This window comes from Cricetulus griseus (genome assembly GCF_003668045.3).
Source record: "Cricetulus griseus strain 17A/GY chromosome 1 unlocalized genomic scaffold, alternate assembly CriGri-PICRH-1.0 chr1_0, whole genome shotgun sequence".
NCBI classification, from domain to species: Eukaryota; Metazoa; Chordata; class Mammalia; order Rodentia; family Cricetidae; genus Cricetulus; species Cricetulus griseus.
In genome coordinates, this window is record NW_023276806.1 from 248036196 (window position 1) to 248060354 (window position 24159).

The window sequence follows — 24159 nt, forward strand, 5'->3', positions numbered from 1 at the left end:
TAGAGCCATGCCCCTCATCCCAGCGTCCCGCTCTGCCACCTCGGGGTGGGGTGGGGCAAGCTGCCCTTGGCTCCGGGCTGTCATCCCAGCTCAGTGCCTCCTCATGGCCTTCACATCGTTTCCAGCATGGGAATTTTCAAAATACAGTGCCCCTGCCCTGGCCTGAGGGTGTGGGATGGGGTCTTTCACCAGCTCTTGGGCTCCCCAACCAGGCTGGACCAGGCAAGTCACTGAGCTCCAGGGGTCCTCCTGCCTCCATATGGCCAGCACCGTGCCCAGCTTTGATGGGATATTGGGTATTTGAACTCGGGTCCTGTGCTTTGTAACAAACCCTTTACCTGCTGAGTGAGTCATTTCCCCAGCCCCAGAAAGCTCATTCTGCTTTCTGTCCATTTTCTCCCTTGGGAACACCAACTCCACATAAATCTTGTCATATTTACTCTTTTTGGCTCGGAGAAAGTGAGTGAGCAGCTTGAAGCCACATAGCCTCCCATTGGCAAGGCCAGAGACACAACCATGTTCTCCATCCCCAGCAGGCCACATCTCATAAAAGACTGTGAGGTCACAAGGCCACCCCCTCAGCTGCCTGTTGCCCCAGGGGCACTCGGGGGTTGGCGCTGGACAGTGGTGATCACGCCCCAGTTTGAACCCTGTGCTGTCCTCAGTTTGCTGGTCTAGGGGTTCTCCACGCCTCCTGCAGCCCCATTCCCACTGTCCTGGGCACTTAGGGAAGTGGGGGGGACACTGAGGATTGGGAGGGGCGCAGATGGAGCAGGCGGCTAGTAGATTATGTGGGGCCACACAGGTTGAGCAGGGAGCAGTGTGCTGGGGCCTGTGACTGCTGAGAACTCAGGAGGAAGGGACACCTCAGCGCATGGGTGTCCGAGGGACTCTAGCTCTGGGCAGAATCAAACTACCACCAGAGGGAGGAGCCACTCTGAATAAGAGGCACAGTGCAGCCCAGCTCACACCTCATCCAGCTGCTCAGAAAGCTGAGGCAGGACGATGGCCAGAGCCCAGGAGTTCAGGTCAGGCTGGGCTACACAGAAGTTGCAGCACCCCTAAGACAGTGAAAGCAGATGTGGTGGGGTCCCTCAGACCTGGAACTCCATGTGTGGCTTGGCCCTGGCTATCACTTTCTCAGGCCATTGAGGCAGCCAGGCAGCCGCTGTTGTGCCGTCTGCCGTGTGCCCTTGGCCTGGCCCCAAGGTGCAACCCTCTAGACAGGATGGTGGCTGTCATGTCATGGGAGAGAGGCACTCACAGCACTGGCTGGTGGGCACAGGGAGTGGCTTGTCCGGCTGGTCCTGGAAGGAGTACTGGGGAGAGGACAGTGTGTCAGAGGACAGCAGGGACACAGACTTACCCCCACAAGCCCATTTACACCAGACTTAGAGCAGGGTGGGGAGGCAGAGAGACAGAAGGGACAGAGAAGGCGGCTAAGGAGGAGCAGGCAGTGGCCCGTCAGCCCTCTGCCATGCCCCCTCTCTCTCCCTCCCACCCACCCACCCAGAACACTGAATGGGTCTCTGCTGTGGACTGGGGCACTCTGAGCACAGAGGATAGTTCGGACGGCCAGCACGGACTGGCAGGGAAAATGAGGCATTCCAGAATGTCCCTGGAGAGGTTGAGGTGGCCAGACTTCCCATGTTGGACACCGAACCTCACATGCCCCCAATGCGCTGGGTTCTGGACCACCAGGAGGCCAGCTCCAGGGAAAGGCAAGCAGAGCAGGGAACAGATGCTGCTGGGGCATGGGGCACACACCTCGTCCTGGTCACGCATGGCATTCAGCTGCTCCAGCTTCTTGGCCCAGTATCGAGCCTCCTCCTCAGGGATGTCTGAGAGCAAAACCACCATGTCCTGGACACCAGGGACACCTGGCCTCCTTCCCTCAGACCCTGGCTGGATGGTGTGGGGAGCAGCCTGGGGAACCCCAGGAAAGGATCCAGGACAGGTTGGGAAGACCCTGAAGGCCGTGGCCTCTATCATCTCAGTCCCCATGAATGGATGCTGTGATCTCGGGTCATGCGATGCCCTAGGACTCACCCAAGGGCAGCTCAAAATGCGCGTCCAGGAGGATACGGTGGAAAGTGGGGTCCTTGGTCCCACAGATCTCGCTGTCTGCCATGATGGCCTGAGAGTCCAGCGTCAGCCACTCTCCTGGACCCTCCTGTCATTGGCAAAGGCATGGGACCAGGGTCAGAGCCCCCAGGGACGGGACAATCCGAACACTGACTGCACACTGGCCTCTCTCGAGGGGACCTTCTCATCCCGACCCCCACTACTTCACAGGTGAGGGACTTTGCAGTTCAGGCTCCTGGCCACCCTCAGGAAACTACCTGAGGAAATGAGACACACACACACACACACACACACACACACACACACACACACACACACACTGTTCTGGTACATGAGCACTGTGAGCAACTGGGGTCCACTCTGACCCTCAGTTTCTTTATTGCTCATACGATGACAGTCTTCATGAAGAACACCTTCTGCTTCCCAGGTGGCCAGGATACCCTCACCCCTGTGGGCCTCTGAGGAGATCTGGTTCTGGCTTTCAGGAAGCTGTATTTACTCTCCCTTCATTCACTTATTTATTGACTGATTAAAAACAAAAACAAATATATCCTGGTGTCTTGTCAATGCAGGTCTACCTTGGGTGGTGCCGATACCTTGGGTGGTGCAGGAGGTCCCCGGTCACTAGCCTAGCTCCTGAAGAGCCCACAGTCCAGGGACACAAAACTGGACACAGACTTCCCAGACCATTAAGGCCAGGAAAAAGCAGTTTGGATGCTTAACTGAGACTAAATCCCTGACTGGGATGCAGATGCAATAGGGAGCCTCCAATGACACTTGCTACGACTATCAGGAAGGAGTCAAGTCTCTCTTTAGACCACAAGCCCCTCTGCTTCCCCATCCGTCACTCACTTCATTGGATTGACGGATGGTCCGTAGCGGGATCCACACAGTGCCCACCATCGTGTCCCAGATGAGACCTTTGTTCCACACCTCCACCGTCAGGCCCAGATCCAGGCGGTTGATCTCACTGTGCACAGGAGATGGGGACGGAGGGGTAGTGGGAAGGGCAGAAGGGAAACTCAGAAGTCAGGGAACTGGCCTGAAGACACACAGCACCGCAATCGAAGCTGGGCCTGGAGGAGCCCAAGTGCCAAGAAAGGTAACACATTGGTTTCATTCTACGGAGGGAAACTGAGGCTCCGGGAAGGAGCATGTAGCTCGAACTATCACAGGCAGCCAGAGCTGCACCGGCAGGAAAGAAATGGGGATACCCTCTGTCTTTCTGGCCCTTCCTGGGGTCATGAGGCCCTGCCAACACTGTGCAAAAGATGGACACACCTCCATGGCGGCTCCTGGCCGGAGTCCTCTCATGGTGCAACTTGGGGTTGGCCATGCCTGAGCCCACACACTGGCCAACCCTGGGCGGAGTGACTTTTCTGATCCTCCTTTTCCTCATCATAAAATGGAACTCACCGCAGCGACCTCCTCAGGGAGACGGACACAGTCGATTTAAAACAATAAAAACTCATCAGAACAGATGGGCAAGGAACAGGTGTGTTGGTGTACACCTGTAAAGTCACCCCTCAGGACGCTGAGGCAGGAGGATCGCCAGCCTGGGTACCTGAGAGCCTGCCTGGCTCGGGCTTGAAGGGAGGGTACAGGTATTAGGTGGCAAGTATTTGCTGAACAATGGCTGCAGCGACTAACCCTGGAGGTAAAGCGGGGAGAGAAGGGCCAGGAGGCAGCACCTGGCAGGGGATCGGGAAGGGGTCCCAGAGGGGGTGGGGGGGTGGGGGGTGGAGGTGGGGGTGGAGGGTGGGGGTTGTCTGCAAAGTCAAAGGAGCCCCGGGGGCCTTGGAGAGCAGTGAGTTTTGTTTAAATGGCCCTGAGGAGGCTTTCCTGCTACCTGGAGGGGAGCAGGCTGAGGGCTAGTGGGGTAAAGGGAAGGGCGGAGGGGGCGGGACAAGGGAGGGCGGAGGGGCGTGAAAATGTGGCGGATGTGGCACGAGAGCGGGTGGGCGGGCCTGGCTGAGGACAGGCTCCCTCAGGTGGGAGCGGAGTAGTGAGGTGGGCGTGCCAGGGCGTGGCTTCATGCTGAAAGAGGCGTCTGGGCCTGGCGTGTGACCACACTGGGTGGGGGGCTGGACCAGCGGTGTTGGGGGCGCCTGCTTGGGGAGGGGCTCCAGAGGGCAGCGGGTTGGGGGGGTAGGGTCTCGGTGAGGCCTGGGGAGGGGCTTGTTGGGGTGGGGTTTGTTTGGACCTGACCTGGAGGTGTGGTCTATGGGGGTGGGGCTGGGGCCCCTCCAGCGGGTGCTGTGGGCGAGACCGTGGGTTGCGTCTGAAATGGCCTGTGGTGCGCAGGGTCTGGGTGGGCGGGATTATTGTGGGTGGGCGGGGCTTTGTGGGTGGGGTGTGGGTGCAGCCTGCGGCGGGCAGGGCTGCGGTGGGACAGTCAGCTGTGAATGGGGCCTGTTTGTGGCAGCCCGCGGGACCCCAGGCTGGGGGCGGGGCTATGGGGGAGTTCTTCCCTGAGATGCTTGCAGGGGTCCTGTCGAGGTGGGCGTGCTTGTAGGCGGGACCTGCCGCTGAGGGATTGGGGTGGGAGGGACTTTCCAGCGGGTGGGCTTGTTGTGGGCGGGGCTTCCTGCTGTAGCTTGTCTGTTTTGGGCGGGGCTTATGGTGGGCGTGGTCGTGGAGGGCGGGGCTTCACACTCACAACATGAAGTCCTGCTCCCAGCTGGGCTGACTGCCTCGCACAGCAATGGTGGTGCTCTTCACGTTCTGCACCTTCAGGGTCACGTATGTGTTGAACTTCTCTGCAGCGGAGAGTGGGGCAATGGCCGGCTGTCCCCTCTCAGGTCCGTGTGCTCACCTCAACCCCAATGGCGGACCAGCAACCCCGGTCCCAGAACTGCCAGTTACCATCCATTCTTACACGGGAAAAATGGAGGCCACGTCTAAGGAGTTTGGTTTTCAGCTGGGGAGACTGAGGCCCCAGGAGGGACTGACAATCCATGCTGGAGGCTGGCCAGTTCAAGGGCAGCCTCAGCCACAGAATGAGTTCCAAGCTATTAGTGAGACCCTGTCTTAAAATATAAAGGAATAGACAGCTAGAGCTGGAGTTTGGGGTGGGTGATGTCCAGGCCTTGGGTTCCACTTGTATCCCGGACACCCCCTGGCCCTGGGTCCCTCCCCAGGAGGATCTCTGGCCTGATTGGGGACAAAGCTTACACTTGAGATGAACCTGCCCTCTGCATGGCAACAGGTGCAGAAGTCCCTCGGGCCCAGGACACCAGACAAGAACAGACAGGATGACAGTGATGGGGACAGTGCAGGACAGCCAGGACAGACACTTACCTTGGGCACCGTCAAACTTGGCTTTTTTGACTGTGAAGAGACAGGAGCAAGTAGCAAGGTGTGGGGAGGAGAGGGAGAGATCCAGACATGCAGAGATGAAGGCAGAGATAGAGAGATAGAAGGCAAGAAAGTGAGACATAGGGGAGAGAGATGGAGGGGAGAATTAAAAAGAGGTGCCAGAGGCAGAGAGGAGGGAGAAGAGAAAGAGGGGGAGGGGGAAGAGAAGGGAGAGAAGGAGGGGGAGGAGGAGGGAGAGGGAAAAGGCCATCAGATAGACCCGAGCAGAAAGTGTCTGGCCCATGGGCACAACCCTCCCCTTCCCCCAGTCCCTGTGGTCCCTTCACTCCACCTCCAAGGAAGCTGTAACTGGGGAGGTGACAGGATGCCTCTGCTCAGAGGCCTTCCAGGGTGACATGGACATTTGGGGTTCCCAGACACCCCCTGATCTGCAGTGTCAGAGGCCCTGACTTAGTTGCTACCTTGAGCTTGATGCTAAATACTCCAAACCCTGGCAGAGGCAGGGCCCATGGTCAGACAACCCTTCCCCCCTCTGTCTCTTTTGCTCCCCAGCTGCCCTGCTCTCCACTCCCCTCCCCTTCCCTTCTCTTCCCTTCTGAGGTGTGTGTGGACAATACACAGGTCCCTGGGCAAGCCCAAAGCAGGGACAATAGTGTGCTTAGAAAGCCAGGCTCTCCGTCTTCCCAGGCCCCACCTGCCCTTGCTCCTAGAAACCATCACCACGGCTGGCTCCTGATAACACTGTGGACAGTCCATGAGAGACAATCTTGTGCACATGACCATTTTTTCCTTGGAAAATAAAATCACACCCCCATTCTAGACCTTGAGGTCCTCGGTGTGTGAGCTCCTATGCTATCACCAAGTCCCCGCTGAAAAACCCAGTTTGTAAATGCCAATAAATTTGATATTGTGCCTAGCACACTTGGGACTGTGAAGCATGGAGAATGACTGGACATTGGGGAAGGGAGCAGGGACTCAGGCCAGCGTGAGGAAGGGCTGCGTCCACACACACACACACACACACCTGCTGTGTGAGGGAGAGCTCTCTGAGCTCTCATCCTCAGCTTACTTTCTCCTTAGTTTGCTGAAGTCTCTCCTGCTCCCTCACCTCCTACTTCATCCTCTCTCCTCCCCCTTCTCCTCCTCCTCCTCCTCCTCCTCCTCTTCCCCCCCAGCCCTCTGTCAGGTTCCCCTATCCCTCCATGATCCTTAGCCCCTGTCCTTAGGCCTCTTGGCTGGAGGATGAAGGCTATTGCCCCGCCATCCCCAACCCCCATGCTGGCTGGAGACCTGAGGCTCTGACAGCCCAGACCAGACTCAGTCTAGGTTAAGACCCGGGAGACCCAGGACATGGGTGGGGAGTCTGCAGAGGGGAAGGGATTGGAGAGGCAGAGCCATGGTGTAGGGGAGCCTGGGGGAAGGTGGTTAGGGGTGGTCTGGAGCCTGCTGTGGCAGTTTCTGGGAGGGAAACAGAGTCTGAGCAAAGAAATGTCAGAAGTGTTTAGGGACTGGTTTTGGGGTGTCTTGCAAGGAGTCTGGGTGTCTGGGGGATTAGTAGAGGCACCTGGGGGAGGTGAGGGTGTCTGGGGGAAGGGAGAGTGTCTGGGGGAAGGGAGAGTGTCTGGGAGAGGTGAGGGTGTCTGGGGAAGAGGGAGAAGATATCTTGGGGGAGGGGAAGAGTGGGGGAGGGGAGGGTGTGAGAGAGGGTGCCTGGGGTAAGGGGGAGGGTGCTGGGGGAGGAGAGGGTGTCTGGGAGAGGGAAAGGGTGTCTGGGGGTTGGAAGCAGGTGTCTGTGAGAGGGAGAGGGTGTCTGGGGGAGAGGGAGGGTGCCTGGGGGGAGGAGGAGGATGTCTGGGTAGGGGGAGGGTGCCTGGGGGGAAGGGAAGTGTGTTTGGGGGAAGGAAAGGGAATCTGGGGGACCCCGGTTGGGGTTCTGCAGGGAGTGCCTGGGAATGGAGGGTGGGGCAGGCTAGAGCGACTGTTCTGTCTGTGTGTCCCCCTCATCACGCCCGAGTCACCGCCACATCACATCCCGCCACCTCTCCGCAGCGCACTGGGTCAGCGGCGGAAGCGCCTCATCCGCCCAGCTATTTATAGCGCACATCTAGGCGCCGCTGGGGATTCAGGTCCCCGCCTCTCCCTGGCCTCAGTTTCCCTGCTGGGCAGGGCAGAGGCGGAGCTGCCCCTCCCTTGGGTCACTTGTCACGCGCACTATTTTTATTCCCGCTGGCAGCCTCGGATGCACAGATCCGTTTTCTGATTAAAGGCAACTGTCCTCGGGAGACTTGCCCGGGTTCACTAGGCAGGGTCGGGGACCGGGCCACTAGGAAAGCATCTGGAAGGCCACAGCGCTTAGTAAGCAAGGCCACTAGACATTTCAGGGAGCCTGGGAACCGGGGAGGGACTAAGCCAGGACAGTCCCCCTCCACCGCACAGTACCCGAAAGAGATGGGAGGCAGAACGGACTGTCGCTGGGGACAGGTCCCTGTTTCTGGATGGTATCAGCTGCGGAGCAACGAGGGAGAGAATTTTGCAAAGGATTCTGGCAAAGGAGGAAGGAACCAGACCATCCCGGGTCAAGCACCTCACAGAAGGACCCTGACCCAACCTTCCTCCCCAGTTCACAGCCAGCCAGAGCGTCCTCAGCGCCTGCCTGGTGTGATGAACCTCTCTGGGGCTCAGTTTTCCTCATCTGTGAGGTGGGGTTGCTATAAGGAATGGATTAAGTTCGACTCTGGTACCATTCAGGATTCAAGGCCAATACACACACACACACACACACACACACACACACACACACACACCCTCCTCTGCTCATTTTATTCATGAAATAGCTATGAACTTTCAGATACACACTTGTTCTAGCACACCTGAGGTTAAGGCAGGACAATCAGGAGTTCAAAGACAGCCTCTGCTCCATAGTAAGATCCCAGCCAGCCTAACAAACAGTGGTGGTAGGGCAAGTTCAGAGGGAATTCAGCCACTAAGTATGCCCCCCTCCCCGTTATTTTGTTTCTTTGTTATTGGGTTTTGTATTTTGTTTTGTTTTTTGAGACAGGGTTTCAGTATGCAGCCCTGGATGTCCTGGAACTCACTCTGTAGACCAGGCTGGCCTCCAACTCACAGAGATCTGACAGCCTCTGCCTCCAAAGTGCTCTAAAGGCCCCTGCTAAAATGTATCTTTTTCATTTTTAAAGAAAAAAACAGAAGCCAGGGAGCTAGCTCATGGGTAAAGAGGCTGACACACAAGAAGACCTGAACACAGGTCCCCAGGACCCGGATAAAGAGTAAGGGGATGGCAGGTACAAGTGGGCCCTAGAGACCCAATGACCAGCCAGTCAGTGAGCTGGAGTTTCAGTAAGAGATTATTTCAACAACTAAAGTGGGAGTTGCCTCAGCAGAAAATGACCCTGGGATCCCAGTGATGGAAGCAGAGAGCAGACTCCGGGAGTTGTCCTTTGATCTCCACAAAATCAGGTGAGATGACAGATCTGCCTGTGAACCAGTGCACTTAGGGAGGTTAGGTGTGGCCAAGTATGTGCCTGTGTTGAGATAGGAGGGGACCTTCCTGCCTATATTTTATTCTTGTGTGTGTGTGTGTGTGTGTGTGTGTGTGTGTGTGTGTGTGTGTCAGGGCTCTTGTAGCCCAGGCTGGCCTCAGACTCATTACTATAGATCCCCTGCCTCTGCCTCCCAATTGCTGGGATGATAGGCTCGTGCCACCTGGTCTGGTTTATGTGGTACTGGGGATGAAAATCAGGCCTTTGAAGCCCGGTGGTGCTTTAATCCCAGCACTCTGGGAGACAGAGGCAGGTCGATCTCTGTAAGTTGGAGACCAGCCTGGTCTACAAGAGCAAGTTCCAGGACAGGCTTCAAAGCCACAGAGAAACCCTGTCTCAATAGTCCAAAAAAAGAAAAAGAAAGAAAGAAAGAAAGAAAGAAAGAAAGAAAGAAGAAAAGACAAAGAAAAACTCAGGCCTTTGAGCATGCTGCAAGCACACTACCCACTGAGCTACCACACCCTACCCATTGAGTCACCACACTCTACCCACTGAGCCACCACACTCTACCCACTGAGCCACCACACTCTACCCACTGAACCACCATACTCCACCCACTGAGCCACCACACTCTACCCACTGAGCCACCACACTCCACCCACTGAGCCACCACACTCCACCCACTGAGCCACCACACCCCACCCACTGAGCTACACACTCTACCCACTGAGCCACCACACTCCACCCACTGAGTACCACCACACTCCGCCACACTCTACCCACTGAGCCACCACACTCTACCCACTGAGCCGCCACACTCTACCCACTGAGCTACCACACTCTACCCACTGAACCGCCACACTCCACCCACTGAGCCGCCACACTCCACCCACTGAGCCGCCACACTCCACCCATTGAGCTGCAAGCACTCCACACTGAGCCTCAGCTCCAGCCCATCCATGTATGTGTGTGTCCTAACGTTCATTAGCACATGTGTGGACAGTCCAGATCTGTGTATGCAACTCGGAAGCTGTAGCCCCATATGCCTGACTCAGCCATACAACCCCATGGAGTCTTAAAGGGTCCTGGGCCTAGCTGTGAGCTTGTGGGGACGGTCGTGGGTAGGGCCCTGGCTAGCTTGAAGGTGCTCCCTCTTCTCTGAGGCTTTGACCAACCCCAGCTCCTGCCCCCTCAAGTCCCTCTCATGCCTCCCTGAGGGCTTCCTCTCCCCAAATCCAGCCCTTCAACCCCGGGTCTCCCCACTTGGGGAGTTCAGGGAATACAGTACAAACGTCGCCCCCGGCCTGGCTTTCTGGAAGCCTCCTTTCTGATGCTGCCCGCCCTCCACCCCCGCAGCCGAGCCTCCGGTTTACGTCAGAGTTGGGGTGACGCCCCCCACACTAGGCAGAATGGGACGAGGCGGGGTGCAAGGAGCTGCCGAGAAGGAGATCCACCTCCACTTCTGGCTGGGTCTGTGGGAGCTGCCCAGAGGGTCCCCTTCAGGTTCAGCTCCACTGGCTTCCCAAGCCTGCAGGCCGCGGCTGCTCAGTGACCCTGAGCGGGCAGAACCCTTCTCCGCACCAGTTCACAGAAAAGGGTTCCTGCGCCTTTAAGAGCACCCGCGTCCACCGGACCAGAGCCAAGCACCGCGGGGCCCGCGCGGGCGGGGCCGGGTTTGTGAATGAAGCGCGAGCGGAGGGGGAGGGGCGGAGGGGAGGGGCGGGGCTGGGCGGGGCCAGTCTCGGGTACGCAGCCGCCGAGCTCAAATCCGCACTCCCGCCGCCCAAGGTCTCCAGCAGCCTGAGATCGGAGACTGCAGGAGACTCGCCCTCCGCCCCACACAGCCTCAGGGAGGTGGGGCAGGGGAGGGGCGCACGGGGACCCACCCTCAGCCCAAGACCCAGGGTGCCCAACTGTGTCTGCAGGCGACCCTGTCTGACTGCTCCGCTGCCCAAGGTCTCCAGCAGCACAGTTACCCCACGGCTGCTCCTGGCCCCACCCAGAGGGGTGCAGGGGCCACACCTCTCCCGTGGTTCCCGGCCTCCCCCACCAAACGCGGAGCGTGGGCCTGGGCGTGGGCCTCGGTGCAGATGGCGTTTGGGCCCCGAAATAGCTGCGCCCCCCCCCGTCTCCTTCCAGCCCTGGGGTGAGGCGAAGAGGGGACCACGAGCTTCCACGGGTCCCGCTGCACTGCTGGAGAGACGCTGGGGACCGCAGGGGGTGCCCCACACCCGCACCGTTCCGCGCGCGAGCCGCCCGGCCCCCCGGCCCCGCCAGCGCCTGCGGCGTCCACACCGGCGCCCTCCCCGCCTCGCGCATCCGTGCGGCGGGCAGGAACCCAGAGCCCATCCGCGCGCCCTGCAGCACGCACCGGGGGTCCCTCCGCGGGCAGCCGGCTCGGCGCCACCACGCGGGCCCGGCACCCTGCCCGCGTCCACGCGGCTCCTACCTCCAACGCACAGCAGAGACATGACTCCGGGCGGCCAGAGCGCGGCGCGGGCGGCGCGGGGCGCGGGGCGCGGGGCGCGGGACTCGGGGCTCACACGCCGGGGCCCGGCCGCCGGCCATGTCGCTTCAGCACCGGGGGCGCGGACAGCGCCTGTCGCGCGCTGACGCTGCGGCGTGGGCGGAGCCGGAGACGCGTGACGGGGCGGGGCCGGGCCGCAGGCCTGAAAGCGTGAGGACCCGCCGCCGAGCGAGCGTCTAGGCTCAGCGGAGAGTCTCTCTGTCTCTCCCTGTCGTCGCCTGTCTGGGTCTCCACGTTTCTGTTTCCCTCTCTGAGCCACCTAACCTGAGCTCTTGTCTTACACTCTCCCGGGTAACAAAACTCCTATTTGTTCGTCAATCCCCAAAGTCCAATGCCCCAGAAAGGCATCCTAATTTCCTAGCACGGAATGGTATTTGTTTCGTTTTTGTTTCATGCTGGTGCTCACACGTGAACTCAGGACCTCCCGCATGTAAGGCAAGTGCTCTGCCACTGGCAAGTATCTCCGCCCATTTTGTAACTTTAAAGAACTATATTTCTTGGCTGGCAAAGCAGTTCACCCGTTTAATCCCAGCACTCGGGAGGCAGAGGCAGGTGGATCTCTGTGAGTTCAAAGCCAGCCAGGTCTACAGAGTGAGTTCCAGACAGCCAGAGCTGCTTAGTGAGACCCTGCCATGAAAAACCAAACAGCAGAAACTTACTTACTTTTATTTCATGTGTGTAGATTGTTTCTGTCGATTTAGGGGCTGCATCTGAATCCACTGATATTTTAACTATTGTCAGCAGCCTGCTGCTCAGACCAAGGCCTGATGAGATTTCCAGTCCCAACTTGGCCACAGCCGCCAAACATAGGTTTTAACTAAGTCTCTATGTTTCTATTTACCAATAATGACCTTCTAGCTCAGGGAAACTGGGAAGCAATCAGCTAACCTTCCTTTTTGGCCGGGGAGCCAGCAAGAAAAGTATCTTCCCACTCCTCCCAAACCAAAAAGACCTCAAACCTCTAAGTGCAGCCCTACTCCTTCCTGTGTCATCTATATCCATATTCCCGGCTCCTTTGTCCTCTCTATGGCTAATTCCTGTCAATGAGTCACTGGCCCCCCCATCCTGATCCAAGGATTTTATTAACACAATCCTGTAGTTTCACAATGTATCCAGCAACAATGAGTGTCTGTATGCCACCCGACACAAGAGGCCAGAAGAGGGTGTCAGGTCACTAGGACTGGAGCTCAGATGGTTGTAGCCACCATGTGGGTGCTGGAAATCAAACTCAGGTCCTCAGCAAGAGCAGCCAGTGTGCTTAACCGCTGAGCCTTCTCTCCAGCCCCTCTGTTACTTTGCTTTTTGTTTGTTTGTTTTGAGACAGGGTTTCTCTGTGGCTTTGGAAACTGTCATGGAACTTGCTCCGTAGACCAGGCTGGTCTCGAACTCACAGAGGTCCGCCTGCCTCTGCCTCCCGAGTGCTGGGACTAAAGGCATGCGCCACCCCTATCCCTGCAGTTACTTTGTTATACCTCATAATGAGCTGCCCCCCACTACCCCACACCCGCTGACTCCCTTTGTCTTTCTGGTCACCTTCAAATTCTAGAATCCACTTCAGTTTTCACATAGGTCCTCAGTGAACTGCCCTGGAGAGCTCAGCCTCCTGACTTTCCTGCTTCAGTTTCCTGAGTTGCTGCACTGCAGGCCTACAGCCACCACACCTGCCTCGGAGCTGACTCCCTGCATCCTGAGACCCTTCCCTTTGTGTGCTTGGGTCCTGATTTCCTCCATGCTATTATTACTGCCCTCCATACATACAAAGCTCTTCCTATTGGGCCTTCAAAAGTCAATGCATCACCGGGTTGAGCTCACTGAGTCTCTGTCACAGCACAACTCCGAGGTTCATCAGAACAGAGTGTGATTGGGATCTTAACCTCAGTCGGACCCTACCTAGAATCCCCCAGTGAGGGGCTGGGGATGTGACTCAGTGGCATGGCTTGCACAGTGTCCTAGGTTCCATCCTCAAGTCCAAACTATCTCCTGATACTTTTTTGGGGGGGGTTCGAAACAGGGTTTCTCTGTGTAGCTTTGGAGCCTATCCTGGCACTCTCTCTGGAGACCAGGCTGGCCTCGAACTCACAGAGATCCGCCTGCCTCTGCCTCCCGAGTGCTGGGATTAAAAGCGTGAGCCACCAACACCCGGATATCTCCTGATACTTAATGCCTCAGTTTCACCACCTACAGAAGAGAGATCAGAACAAACTTGTCTTATGGTTTTATAAGCTCATTTGAGTTCAAACCTGGAAATTCGGGGATCCTAAGGCCTCCGATTCTTTTTTTTGCTTGTTTGTTTTGTTTTGTTTTGTTTCATTGTTTTTCAAGACAGGGTTTCTCTGGTTGTTGCTGTGGCTGTCCTGGCACTGGCTCTGTAGACCAGGCTGGCCTGGCAAACTCACAGAGATCTGCCTGCCTCTGCCTTTGGAGTGCTGGAATTAAAGGCGTGTGCCACCACCAGACTTCATTTTTAAATTTTAGGTAGGTATCACTAGTAAGTAAGGTCACTCCAGGCTGAAGTGGTGGGCTGGCAGTCTCATGCAGGGTCCCCATTGCTCCCTTGTTGCTCAAAAATCTTAATTCCCTTATTTTCTTTCCTGCTTCTCACAAATGTAGCTCTTTTGTGTGCTTTGAAGTTTTTATATGTTTTTATAAGGGAATGCAATTGTTCTTTTTCTGTTCTTTTCTTTAAAATTTATTTCATTTATTTTTAAGACGGTTTGGCTATGTACTCTAAGCTGGTCTGAAACTTACTGTGTGGACCATGCTTGGCTCACAGTTGCCTCAATCTTTGGCCTCCTGAGTGCTGGGGTTCACACATGTGCCACTATGCCTAACAATGGCAGCTCAAGTGTCTTCTTCACATCCTATAAGTGTGTGGAGGCCAGAGCGGGATGCCCTCTACCCTGTGGTGTCACTCTCCACCTTCTTCCCTTGAGACAGGGTCTCTCACTGCCTGGAGCTATACTGGTGGCCAGCAAGACCCCCACCATCCCCGTCTCCACACATGCAGCACTGCATTCATCCAGTTTTCTCACTTGATAACTGGGATGGAATCTCAGGTCCTCATGCTTTCGTATCACGTGCCCTACCCTGAGCCTCGCCCCCAGATCCTCACTGGGGCATTCTAGGGAGGGGTTCCACCCCTGAGCCACGCCCCAGCCCTCACTGGGGCATTCTAGGCAGGGGCTCCACCCTGACCACGCCCCCAACCCCTCATTGGGGAATTCTAGGCAGGGCTTCACCCCCTGAGCCACGCCCCCAGCCCCTCCCTGGGGAATTCTAGGCAGGAGCTCCACCCAGACCACGCCCCCAGCCCCTCACTGGGGAATTCTAGGCAGGGGCTCCACCCCTGACCACGCCCCTAAACCCTCACTGGGGTATTCTAGGCAGGGCTCCACCCCTGAGTCACGCCCCCAGTCCCCAGGGCGCTTTATAGGTAGGGGCTCCACCAGTGAGCTGTGTGACAGACACATCTTGGTTTGTTCTGCCAGTCCTTTGCCTCATCTTCCGCCTCACACCTGCTCTCTCTCCATTCCTGAAGTCTGTTTCCTCACTTAATCCTCTCCCAGCCATATTGGCCGCCCAAGAGGCTGCCTAGCCCTCTCTGCGTGGTGTTTCGGGGGCTGCAGATGCTCTGGCCTGGAGCTTCATGGAGAGACATCTGAGAACAGAACTTGGCGTGCTTCAGGGGAACCGGCTCCTTCTGCACAGAGCAGCGCAGTTCCCTCCCCCGCTTCACCCCCAGTCCCACCCATCTGCACTGGCAGCAGATGGGTAAACCGAGGCACCGGGTGCGGGCACAGTGGGTCCGGAGCCTGCTAAGACCCTGAGGCTGTCAGCAGAGGCCGGGGTGGGGAAACCTCCAGCCTGAGCCTGTGAGCTGGGTGCACGTGCTCAGCCTCGCAAGCCCTGCTTTTGAGCAGGACCTCAAGAGAAGGCAAGCTTTTCAGAAGTGTGAGCACGCCCAGCGCGGGGGTGGGGTCCCCAGGACAGGGCCCCTCTTAACTCATTAGCGCTCGGTGGCTCAGAGGTTTTGGGGTTTGCCCCTGTGTTTTTGAACATTGCTCAGTTAAAGGCTGGGGTGGACTGGAAACTGAAGACTGAAAGGCGTGCTAGGTGCACCAAGTTCTGGCCCGGACAGAACCAGGTGGCTCCAAGGACACGCGTGGACCGCAGCATGGGAAGGGCCCCCTCTGTCCACCCAGGTCCCCGGCAGCGCCCCTTCCTTCCGGTCCTGTCCTTGTCACCCCAGCAGGGTGGAGCCAGCTTCACAGGTTTCTAGTCTCCCACCCCGCCCCGCCCCCACGGCGCCCTGACTTTCGGTAAATGAGGCGTCCAGGAAGCTCGGGGGCCGCACAGGAAGGAGCGGGGACTTTCCTGTCGCAGCCCCGGCCGCCGCAGCCTCGGCGCGGCTGCAGGTAGGAGCTCGGTGCGCGGGCGCCGGGAGCGGGGGGCACAGGCGCGGGGCGAAGCCGGGGACACCGCACGGGGCGGCCGCAGCGGTGCGCATGCGCTGCGGGCTCCCCGCCCCCACCCGCCGGTCCGAGGCGCGGGAGGAAAAGGGCCCGAACTTTCCGTTTGGTAAAAGCTCAGACTCCTTTAAGACTCGTATCCGCTTTGTTGCTTTATTTCTTTCATTTTGTATTTTGAGGCTGGAACTCCCTCCCTCTGAAGCCCTGTTGGCCTGGGAGTCAGCATGCAGCCCCCAAAACTCCTGGCAATCTTCCCAGTCTCCCCAGGAGCAAGATGAGCTGGGGGCAATGATGCTGACGGTTTTATTTTCATATGCTTAAATAACATTTTCATTAATTTTATTCCGTGTGAGTGTGTTGCTACGGCGCAGGGTTGGAGGTCAGAGGACAACCCGCCGCCGCAGTGGGGATTGCCAGGCTTGGGGCCGGCTGCCACCCGCCGAGTCACCTTCCTGCCCTTATTTGTTTCTTGAGACAGGATTTGACCGTGAACGCGTGTAGCACCACATACGGTAATAGGTTAATTTTCTTTATTAGAGACAGGGTCTCTCTGTGAAGCACTGGCTGTGCTGGAACAGGCCGGCCCCAAACTCCCCCAGATCCGCTTGCCTCTGTCCCCTGAGTGATCAGATGTGGCCACCATGCCTGGCATTAGTTTATATTTTTTATTTACTTTCGTTTTTATGTGTTGTTTTGTTTGGAGTGTTGTTTGTTAAGTCGGGGTCTCAGTGTGTAGCACCAGCTATTCTGGAATTCGCTTTGTAGACCAGGCTGGCCCCAAACTTACAGAAATCCGCCTGCCTCTGCCTCCTGGTTGCTGGGACCAAAGCCCAAGACCGCCAAGGCCCAGTTCACGCGAACCTAAGCTTCGCGAGTGAAGTGCCGGCAGAGGCCAGAAGGGGGCTGTGGGTCCGAAGGCAGGTCTCGGCCACTGACTATCTGCTCATGTATTTCTGTTCTGTTGTTTGTTTTTTAAATACAGTCTCAGGCTGGCTTTGACCTAGTCTTCTGCTTCCACTCTGGAGTTTTGTGGGGACAAGTGTGCACCACCATGCCTGCTTTTGTTGTTTTATTATGGGAGGATACACATGCAGCTCTGTTGCCCGCGCTCCTTCAGCGGGCCTCGTAGATGGAACTCGTGTCTTTAGGCTGGGCAGCAAGCGCTTTTCCCAGACACCTTCCTGGCTCCGCCGCAGAGGTGGTAGGGCTGAGGCCCAGGGCCTGTTTCCTGCCTGTTCCCATAGGGCTCCAGCGCCAGCCCTTCCTTGCTGGCACCCGGTGGAGTAGAGCGCTGGCTGGGAAGCACATTTTCCCCTAGGCCCATGCAGGGAACCCTCCACACCATGGGAACCTGAGAGGCCCACAAAGTACAGGCTGGATGTGGAGGTGAGCAGGGTGGAGAGACCAGGAAGGGTTGAGGACACAGCATAGGCCACAGACTTGCACACAGGGAACCCATCACGCCAGGTGCAGAGGCTTCTAGTCACAGCCCAGATGGTCCTGTAACCTGAAGACCCACAGGGAATGACAGCTGTCCCCATCCCCCAAACTCCCTCTGCTTCCTGCTCAGGCCTATTTCTGTATCGTCCGTTGATTGCTCATGCCTGCCGGGCGTATTGGCCTGGCTGGCTAGGATGGGGAATGGAGGCCTGTTGGTCAATTGGAGATGTCTGCCCTAAGTGCAAAGAGGTGTGCGATCACACAGAACCAGAAGACACCTGGTTCCCAGCCAGCCTGCCACTTGGGGGCTTGTGGCTTTTCTTCCCTCTTTCAGTCAGCCCCCTTCTGATCTGGAGTTCTGCCTCTCTAGATTGTACTCATGGCGCCTCCAAGTGAGGAGACACCGCTGATCCCCCAGCGCTCTTGCAGCCTATCGTCCTCAGAGGCAGGGTCCCTGCATGTCCTCCTTCCTCCCCGGGGATCTGGGCCTCCCCAGAGACTGTCATTCTCTTTTGGAGACTACTTGGCAGAGGATCTGTGTGTGCAGGCAGCTAAGGCCTGTGGTGAGTAGGTCCCTAGATGACCCGGCCGCTTGGCAGGACTGAGCACTGAGCAAGACATCTACTGAGAACAGTGCTCAGCAATGGTGCTGGGGCTTGGGGGATGAGTAGAAGTTTGGTCAGGTGGGTTCAGCCTGTGCTGCACTGTGTGGGGACTGAGCTGATGAGTCCGTCTCCTCAGGCATCCTGCCTGTTTATCACTCGCTCTTCGCTCTGGCCACCGAGGACTTGTCTTGCTGGTTCCCCCCGAGCCACATCTTCTCCGTGGAGGACGTGGATACTCAAGTCTTGGTCTACAGGCTCCGGTAGGAACCGAGCCCCTCCATTCACCTTGAGAGGCTGCGACCTGAGAGGGTGGGCTGTTAGTGTAGGACACACAGCACATCAGTAACAACTTGGGCTCTGTGAAGCTGAGTGTGTCACGGTGCCATTCTGAACCCTGCAGCTTTTATTTCCCTGACTGGTTTGGGCTGGAGACATGTCACCGCTTTGGGCTGCGCAAAGATTTGACCAGTGCCATTCTCGACTTACATGTTTTAGAACACCTCTTTGCCCAGGTATGTGGTCTTCCGTGGGGAATACTCAACCCAGGGATGGGTACCCCAAGGCAGCAACCTCCCAGCTGCGGGCTGAGCAGGACCTCACTCGGCCACCCTCCTGCTTGACCCCAGCACCGCAGTGACCTGGTGAGTGGGCGCCTCCCAGTGGGCCTCAGCCTGAAGGAGCAGGGAGAGTGCCTGAGCCTGGCAGTGTTGGACCTGGCCCAGATGGCTCGTGAGCGGGCCCAGCGGCCAGGCGAACTGCTGAAGACCGTCAGGTGAGGGCCTCTGGCCTGCCAGTGGCGTGACTCCCTGGCCACCTTTCCCTGGTCTCCACTGGCTGCGAAACTGGGGTCCTGCCATTTTTCCCTTACCGAACTCCTACACCTCATTTCCAACGCCGACTCCTGCAGCCAGCCACCCTCTCCCTCAGCCCGCCTCTGCCCAATGGTCCCCGGTGTCCGTCACGTGTCCTTCGTGCCCCCTCCCCACCCTGAGACCTGGCGTGCCCCCCCACCCACAGCTACAAGGCCTGCCTGCCTCCTGCCCTACGCGACCTGATCCAGGGTCTGAGCTTCGTGACGCGCAGGCGCATCCGCAGGACCGTGCTCCAGGCTCTGCGTCGCGTGGTCGCCTGCCAGGCCGACCGCTGCTCGCTCATGGCCAAGTACATCCTGGACCTGGAGCGGCTGCACCCGGCGGCCGCCGCCGAGACCTTCCGCGTGGGGCTCCCGGGTGCCCAGGAGGGGCCGGGGCTCCTGCGCGTGGCTGGGGGCAGCGGCGTCGCCTGGAGCCCCGGGGACCAGGAGGTGCCGGGGGCGGGACTTCGTGGGGGCGGGGCCTGCGAGAGGCCGGGCGAGCGGGCGGCCAGTCAGTAAAGAAGCCGGACAGGGGCAGGACCAATCCCGAGAGCCGTTAGAGGCCAGGATGGGACAGGGCCAATCAGGGGGAACCAATCAGGAAAGGGGACAGTGGGGCGGGACCGCCGGACCGATCCGGGGGCGTGGCCAGTCAATAGGCAGGGTTAATTTGGAGCGGGAATGGCAGCTCACCGGCCAGGCAGGATCAGGGCTGCAGGCGCCCCGAGGCACTGATGCCCAGGGAACTAACCCCCGGCCTCCGTCTGTCCTGTCTTCCTCAGCTCTTCCAGACCTTCTGTGACTTTCCCGAGATCGTGGACGTCAGCATCAAGCAGGCCCCGCGCGTGGGTCCGGCCGGGGAGCACCGGCTGGTCACCATCACCCGGACGGACAGCCACATCCTGGTGGGTCTTGGTGCAGACCCTGGGAGCGGGGTGGGCGGTGTGGGGCTCCGTTCGTCGCTGAAGAGCTCTCCCGCACAGGAAGCCGAGTTCCCAGGGCTGCCCGAGGCGCTGTCCTTCCTGGCCCTCGTAGATGGTTACTTCCGCCTGACCTGCGACTCCAGGCACTTCTTCTGCAAGGAGGTGGCGCCGCCAAGGCTGCTGGAGGAGGTGGCCGAGCTGTGCCATGGACCCATCACGTGAGGAGCGGGTGGCCTGGGGTCGTGGCCCTTGGAGACACCTCAGGGTCCTGGGCAGTGATGAGGACACACCTGGGGGCGTGGCCGGGCGTGTGAAGAACTGATCCGGTCCAGCTCGGCTTATGTCCTGGCCTAGGTCAGACTTCGCCATCCACAAGCTGAAGGCCTCCGGCTCCCTCCCCGGCTCCTACATCCTCCGGCGCAGCCCTCAGGACTATGACAGTTTTCTCCTCACTGCCTGCGTCCAGGTTGGTTCACTGCTGGTGCCAGGATGGCTTCCTGGAGGAGGTGGCATCTGAACTGGGACAGAATCAGGAGTATTCATTTTTCCTTGAAGAGCACTGGCCTGCAATCCTAGAATTAAATAGGCTGAGGCAGGAGGATCAAGTTTGCAGGCCAGCCTGGGCTACATAGAGAGACTGTGCATCAAAAATTGTCGGGCAGTTATCTCAGAGGGAAAAGGTATTTCCCTGCCAAACCCCAGGTTGCAGGTCGGATCCCTGGCACTCAAATTGTGGAAGGACCCACAGCATACATTGCCTCCTGACCCCCACATGTGCACAGAAATAAATGTAATTTTAAAAACTTAGCAAAGCGGGCTGGAGAGATGGCTCAGAGGTTAAAAGCACTGGCTGCTATTCCAGAGGTCCTGAGTTCAATTCCCAGCAACCACATGGTGGCTAGCAACCACCTGTTATGAGATCTGGTGCCCTCTTCTGGTGTACAGATATACATGGAAGCAGAATGATGTATACATAATAAATAAAATCTTTAAAAAAAAAAAAAAACTTAACAAAGCTCAGCAGACACATCCCCGGCACCTGAATGGAACAGCATACACAGAGGCTTGGAGGCAGCATGGGGTGGGGGCTCTGCTTCCATCCCCACCTCAGGTCGGGCTCCCTTCACAGACGCCCCTTGGCCCGGATTACAAGGGCTGCCTCATCCGCCGGGACCCCACAGGGGCCTTTTCCCTGGTTGGCCTCAGCCAGCCACACCGAAGCCTCCGGGAGCTCCTTGCAGCCTGCTGGCATTCTGGGCTGCACGTAGATGGGACTGAACTGAACCTCACACTCTGCTGCACCCCCAGACCCAAGGGTGAGCTGGTTCTCCTCCCCCACCATCCTAGCAGCGCTTGGGAACAAGGAGGAAGGGAAGAATGGGTCTTCCATTTTTGGTGTGGTCGTCGGGTGTGACCTGATCCAGCAGGTACTGGATTTGTGCAAAGTCTCATTCTCACTCTGCCACCACTCCTGTGGATGAGTGTCACTGAGACAAACCCCTGCTGGGACGCGTCTCCTCACCCCACAATGCTTTCCTGGGTGACACAGGATAATTGTGGCCCGGACCCTTCTGCTCAGAGCCCAGAACTTTCAAAGGGCTTCTCAGGAGTGACTTCTGGGGGTCCCCCAAGCTTAGTGCTAGGGAGGAGGTCTCTTGGGAACCTTTGCCTCTGACCTCTGCTTTTTTCCTTTGCACCCTAGAAAAGTCCAATTTGATCGTGGTGAGAAGGGGTTGCACCCCTGCCCCACACCCCGGCCGTGCCTCACCCTGCTTCACGCTGACCCAGCTGAGCTTTCACACAATCCCTGCCGAGAGCCTGGAGTGGGTGAGGGTCCCCGGGGCCAGAGTGGGTAAGGGGCCCTGAGCTGTGAGCCAGGGCTGGGACCCTTCTGGGGGTGGTGGGAGCATCGGTCAGCTGTGGTGTCTCTCCTGCAGCATGAGAACCTGGGCCACGGCTCTTTCACCAAGATCTACCGGGGCTGCCGGCGGGAGGCCGTGGATGGTGAGACACACGACACAGAAGTCCTCTTGAAGGTCATGGACGCCAGGCACCGGAACTGCATGGAGGTGTGGCAGGGACCAGATCATAAGACCATGCAGACCTTCGTGGATCGGGACCTTTGTCCTAGCATTGGGGGATGCTGAGGCAGGAGGGTCACTGGGACCTAGAAGTTCAAAGCCAGAGGGACATAGAGGGACTTCATCAAACCAAAACAGAGAGCAGCCACTCTCAGCGTGGTGGTAAAGAGCAGCTGTAGACACAGCTGAGCAGAGGTCCTGAGGCTGGGGCGAGGTGGGGGCGGTTACTGACAGGGCCATATATCTGCAAGGGCAGGATCAAGGGAGTGTGAGACTTCAGCTCTTCCCCAAGCCCATCCCATCATGAGAGACTCCAGGTAGCCTCTAGCAGGACTTCCAACACTCTCTGGGTGCATCACAGCAAATCTAGTGAGCCTCACACTCGGGATGGATGGGGAGGAATCCACGTGTTTTCCGCTCTCCCCTCCCCAGTCCTTTCTGGAAGCTGCAAGCTTGATGAGCCAAGTATCCTACCCGCACCTCGTGTTGCTGCATGGAGTCTGCATGGCTGGAGACAGTGAGCCCCGCCCTGCATGCACCCCAACCCAGCCCTAGCCCCTCTCGACCTGCTTGACATGCATGGAGCCTCTGGTGCACCCCCACATTCACCCGCTTCACACCCCAGACCCACGTCCAGAGACTTGGTTCCATTTCTCCCTTGCTGGCTACTTGCTGTGCAGCACTGCACCTCTTGTACACCCTCTCTGAATCTCCGTTGTATCTATTCAGTTGAGCTGATAGTAAATCAAAGTCCAGTCTGTGCTAAGAGCAGAGGGCGGGTGGGGGAAGGGCCTGCCGATGACTGTGCCTTGCCACCAACCTTGCTCTCCCCCGTCCCCAGGCATCATGGTGCAGGAATTTGTCTACCTAGGAGCAATTGACATGTACCTGCGCAAGCGTGGCCACCTGGTGCCAGCCAGCTGGAAGCTGCAGGTGATCAAGCAGCTAGCCTATGCCCTCAACTATTTGGTGAGTGTCCCTGTGTTCATAGGGGAAATGAAAGTGGACTCTGTAGTATGGATAGGAGCTTGGCAAGGATGAAAGAGCAGACATCTCAGAATGAGGGAGTGGACATGGGCAGTCTCAGAGGACTGAGAGCATCAAGGGTGAGAACTGTGCACCCACGGGTGTCAAGTGACTGATGAGACCAGGCTGGGAAAAAGGCTTTGTGAAAAGAGTGAACCTTAGACTTGGGGTTTTGAAGGTTGAGTAAGAGTTCATTAAGAAGGCAGGTGGTGGTGGCACCCACCTTTAGTTACAGCACTTGGGAGGCAGAGGCAGGCGGGAGGCAGAGGCCGGCAGTCAGTTCAAGGCCATTCTGGTCTACAGAACGAGTTCCAGGACAGCCAGGGCTTCAGAGAAGAGCCCTCTCTCGAAAAACACAAAACAAAACAACAACAACAAAAAAAGAGTTCAGGGCAAGTAGGACAGGAACAATTTGATGGGGGCAGATGGGAAATGAGAAGAGGTAGGACAGTCTTGACTAGGCAATGGAGCTTTAACTGTCCCTAAAGCACTGGGGACATAAAGGAAGTGCTGGGTATGCTCAGGTCAGCATAAGGGGACTAGGGCTACAAGATACCAGGAGCCCACGGGAGTTGCCAGAGCCTGTTCTATCTGGGCAGCATCCGATAGATAGGCTTTGACGGATGCGGGAGTTTGCCTAACAATATTCATTTATCAACCGCTTACCCAGACTTCCCTGTGCCTGTAACACTTAGGAGGACAAAGGCCTCCCTCACGGCAACGTGTCAGCGCGGAAGGTGCTCCTGGCTCGCGAGGGGATGGATGGGAGTCCACCTTTCATCAAACTGAGTGACCCTGGCGTCAGCCCCACGGTGCTGAGCCTAGAAAGTGAGTGCAGGCTAGCCTCCCGCGGCTGCACCGCGTCCTGAGTCTGCAGCCATGCGTAGAGTCGCATAGGGCGCCCACGGGTGGGGGGTGTCCTGAAGATGACCGCCCCCTCCCTCGTCCTCCAGTGCTCACCGACAGGATCCCCTGGGTGGCCCCCGAGTGTCTGCAGGAAGCCCGGACGCTTGGCTTGGAAGCCGACAAGTGGGGCTTTGGCGCCACCGTGTGGGAGGTTTTCAGCGGGGGACCCAGGCACATCACCTCGCTGGAGCCCGCCAAGGTGGTGCAGCTACTGAACTGGGAGCGAGCGAGCAGGGACTCGGAGGGTGAGGTGAAGCCACATAACGGCCGTCTCCCTCGCCCCCCCTCACCCCCAGAAGCTGAAGTTCTACGAGGACCAGGGGCAGCTACCGGCCCCCAAGTGGACGGAGCTGGCCGGGCTCATCGCGCAGTGCATGGCCTACGACCCCGGCCGGCGGCCCTCCTTCCGTGCCATCCTCAGGGACC

At 58.0% G+C, this 24159-nt stretch overlaps 2 protein-coding genes across 2 annotated transcripts in view; one reads left to right on the top strand and one right to left on the bottom strand.

The window, feature by feature from the left end:
* Unc13a (unc-13 homolog A) overlaps window positions 1-11484 on the bottom strand; it is a 49816-nt gene extending 38332 nt beyond the window's left edge. The window contains exons 1-6 of the mRNA XM_035451458.1: window positions 11353-11484; window positions 4745-4844; window positions 2938-3055; window positions 2050-2173; window positions 1768-1841; window positions 1265-1319 (exon numbers count right to left, since the gene is read on the bottom strand). Of these exons, the coding sequence (XP_035307349.1) occupies window positions 1265-1319; window positions 1768-1841; window positions 2050-2173; window positions 2938-3055; window positions 4745-4844; window positions 11353-11374 (493 nt within the window). The 5' untranslated portion in view covers window positions 11375-11484. The remainder of the gene's footprint in view (window positions 1-1264; window positions 1320-1767; window positions 1842-2049; window positions 2174-2937; window positions 3056-4744; window positions 4845-11352) is intronic.
* A 4453-nt stretch (window positions 11485-15937) lies between these two features.
* Window positions 15938-24159, top strand: part of Jak3 (Janus kinase 3) — a gene marked incomplete in the record, with an annotated part of 12995 nt that continues 4773 nt past the window's right edge. Inside the window, 17 exon segments of the mRNA XM_035450394.1 lie at window positions 15938-16008; window positions 17710-17902; window positions 18081-18204; window positions 18345-18456; window positions 18571-18716; window positions 18962-19247; window positions 19580-19702; window positions 19781-19938; window positions 20075-20186; window positions 20832-21036; window positions 21423-21547; window positions 21658-21789; window positions 22234-22318; window positions 22643-22770; window positions 23523-23655; window positions 23781-23932; window positions 24030-24159. Coding sequence (XP_035306285.1) covers window positions 17719-17902; window positions 18081-18204; window positions 18345-18456; window positions 18571-18716; window positions 18962-19247; window positions 19580-19702; window positions 19781-19938; window positions 20075-20186; window positions 20832-21036; window positions 21423-21547; window positions 21658-21789; window positions 22234-22318; window positions 22643-22770; window positions 23523-23655; window positions 23781-23932; window positions 24030-24159 — 2335 coding nt within the window.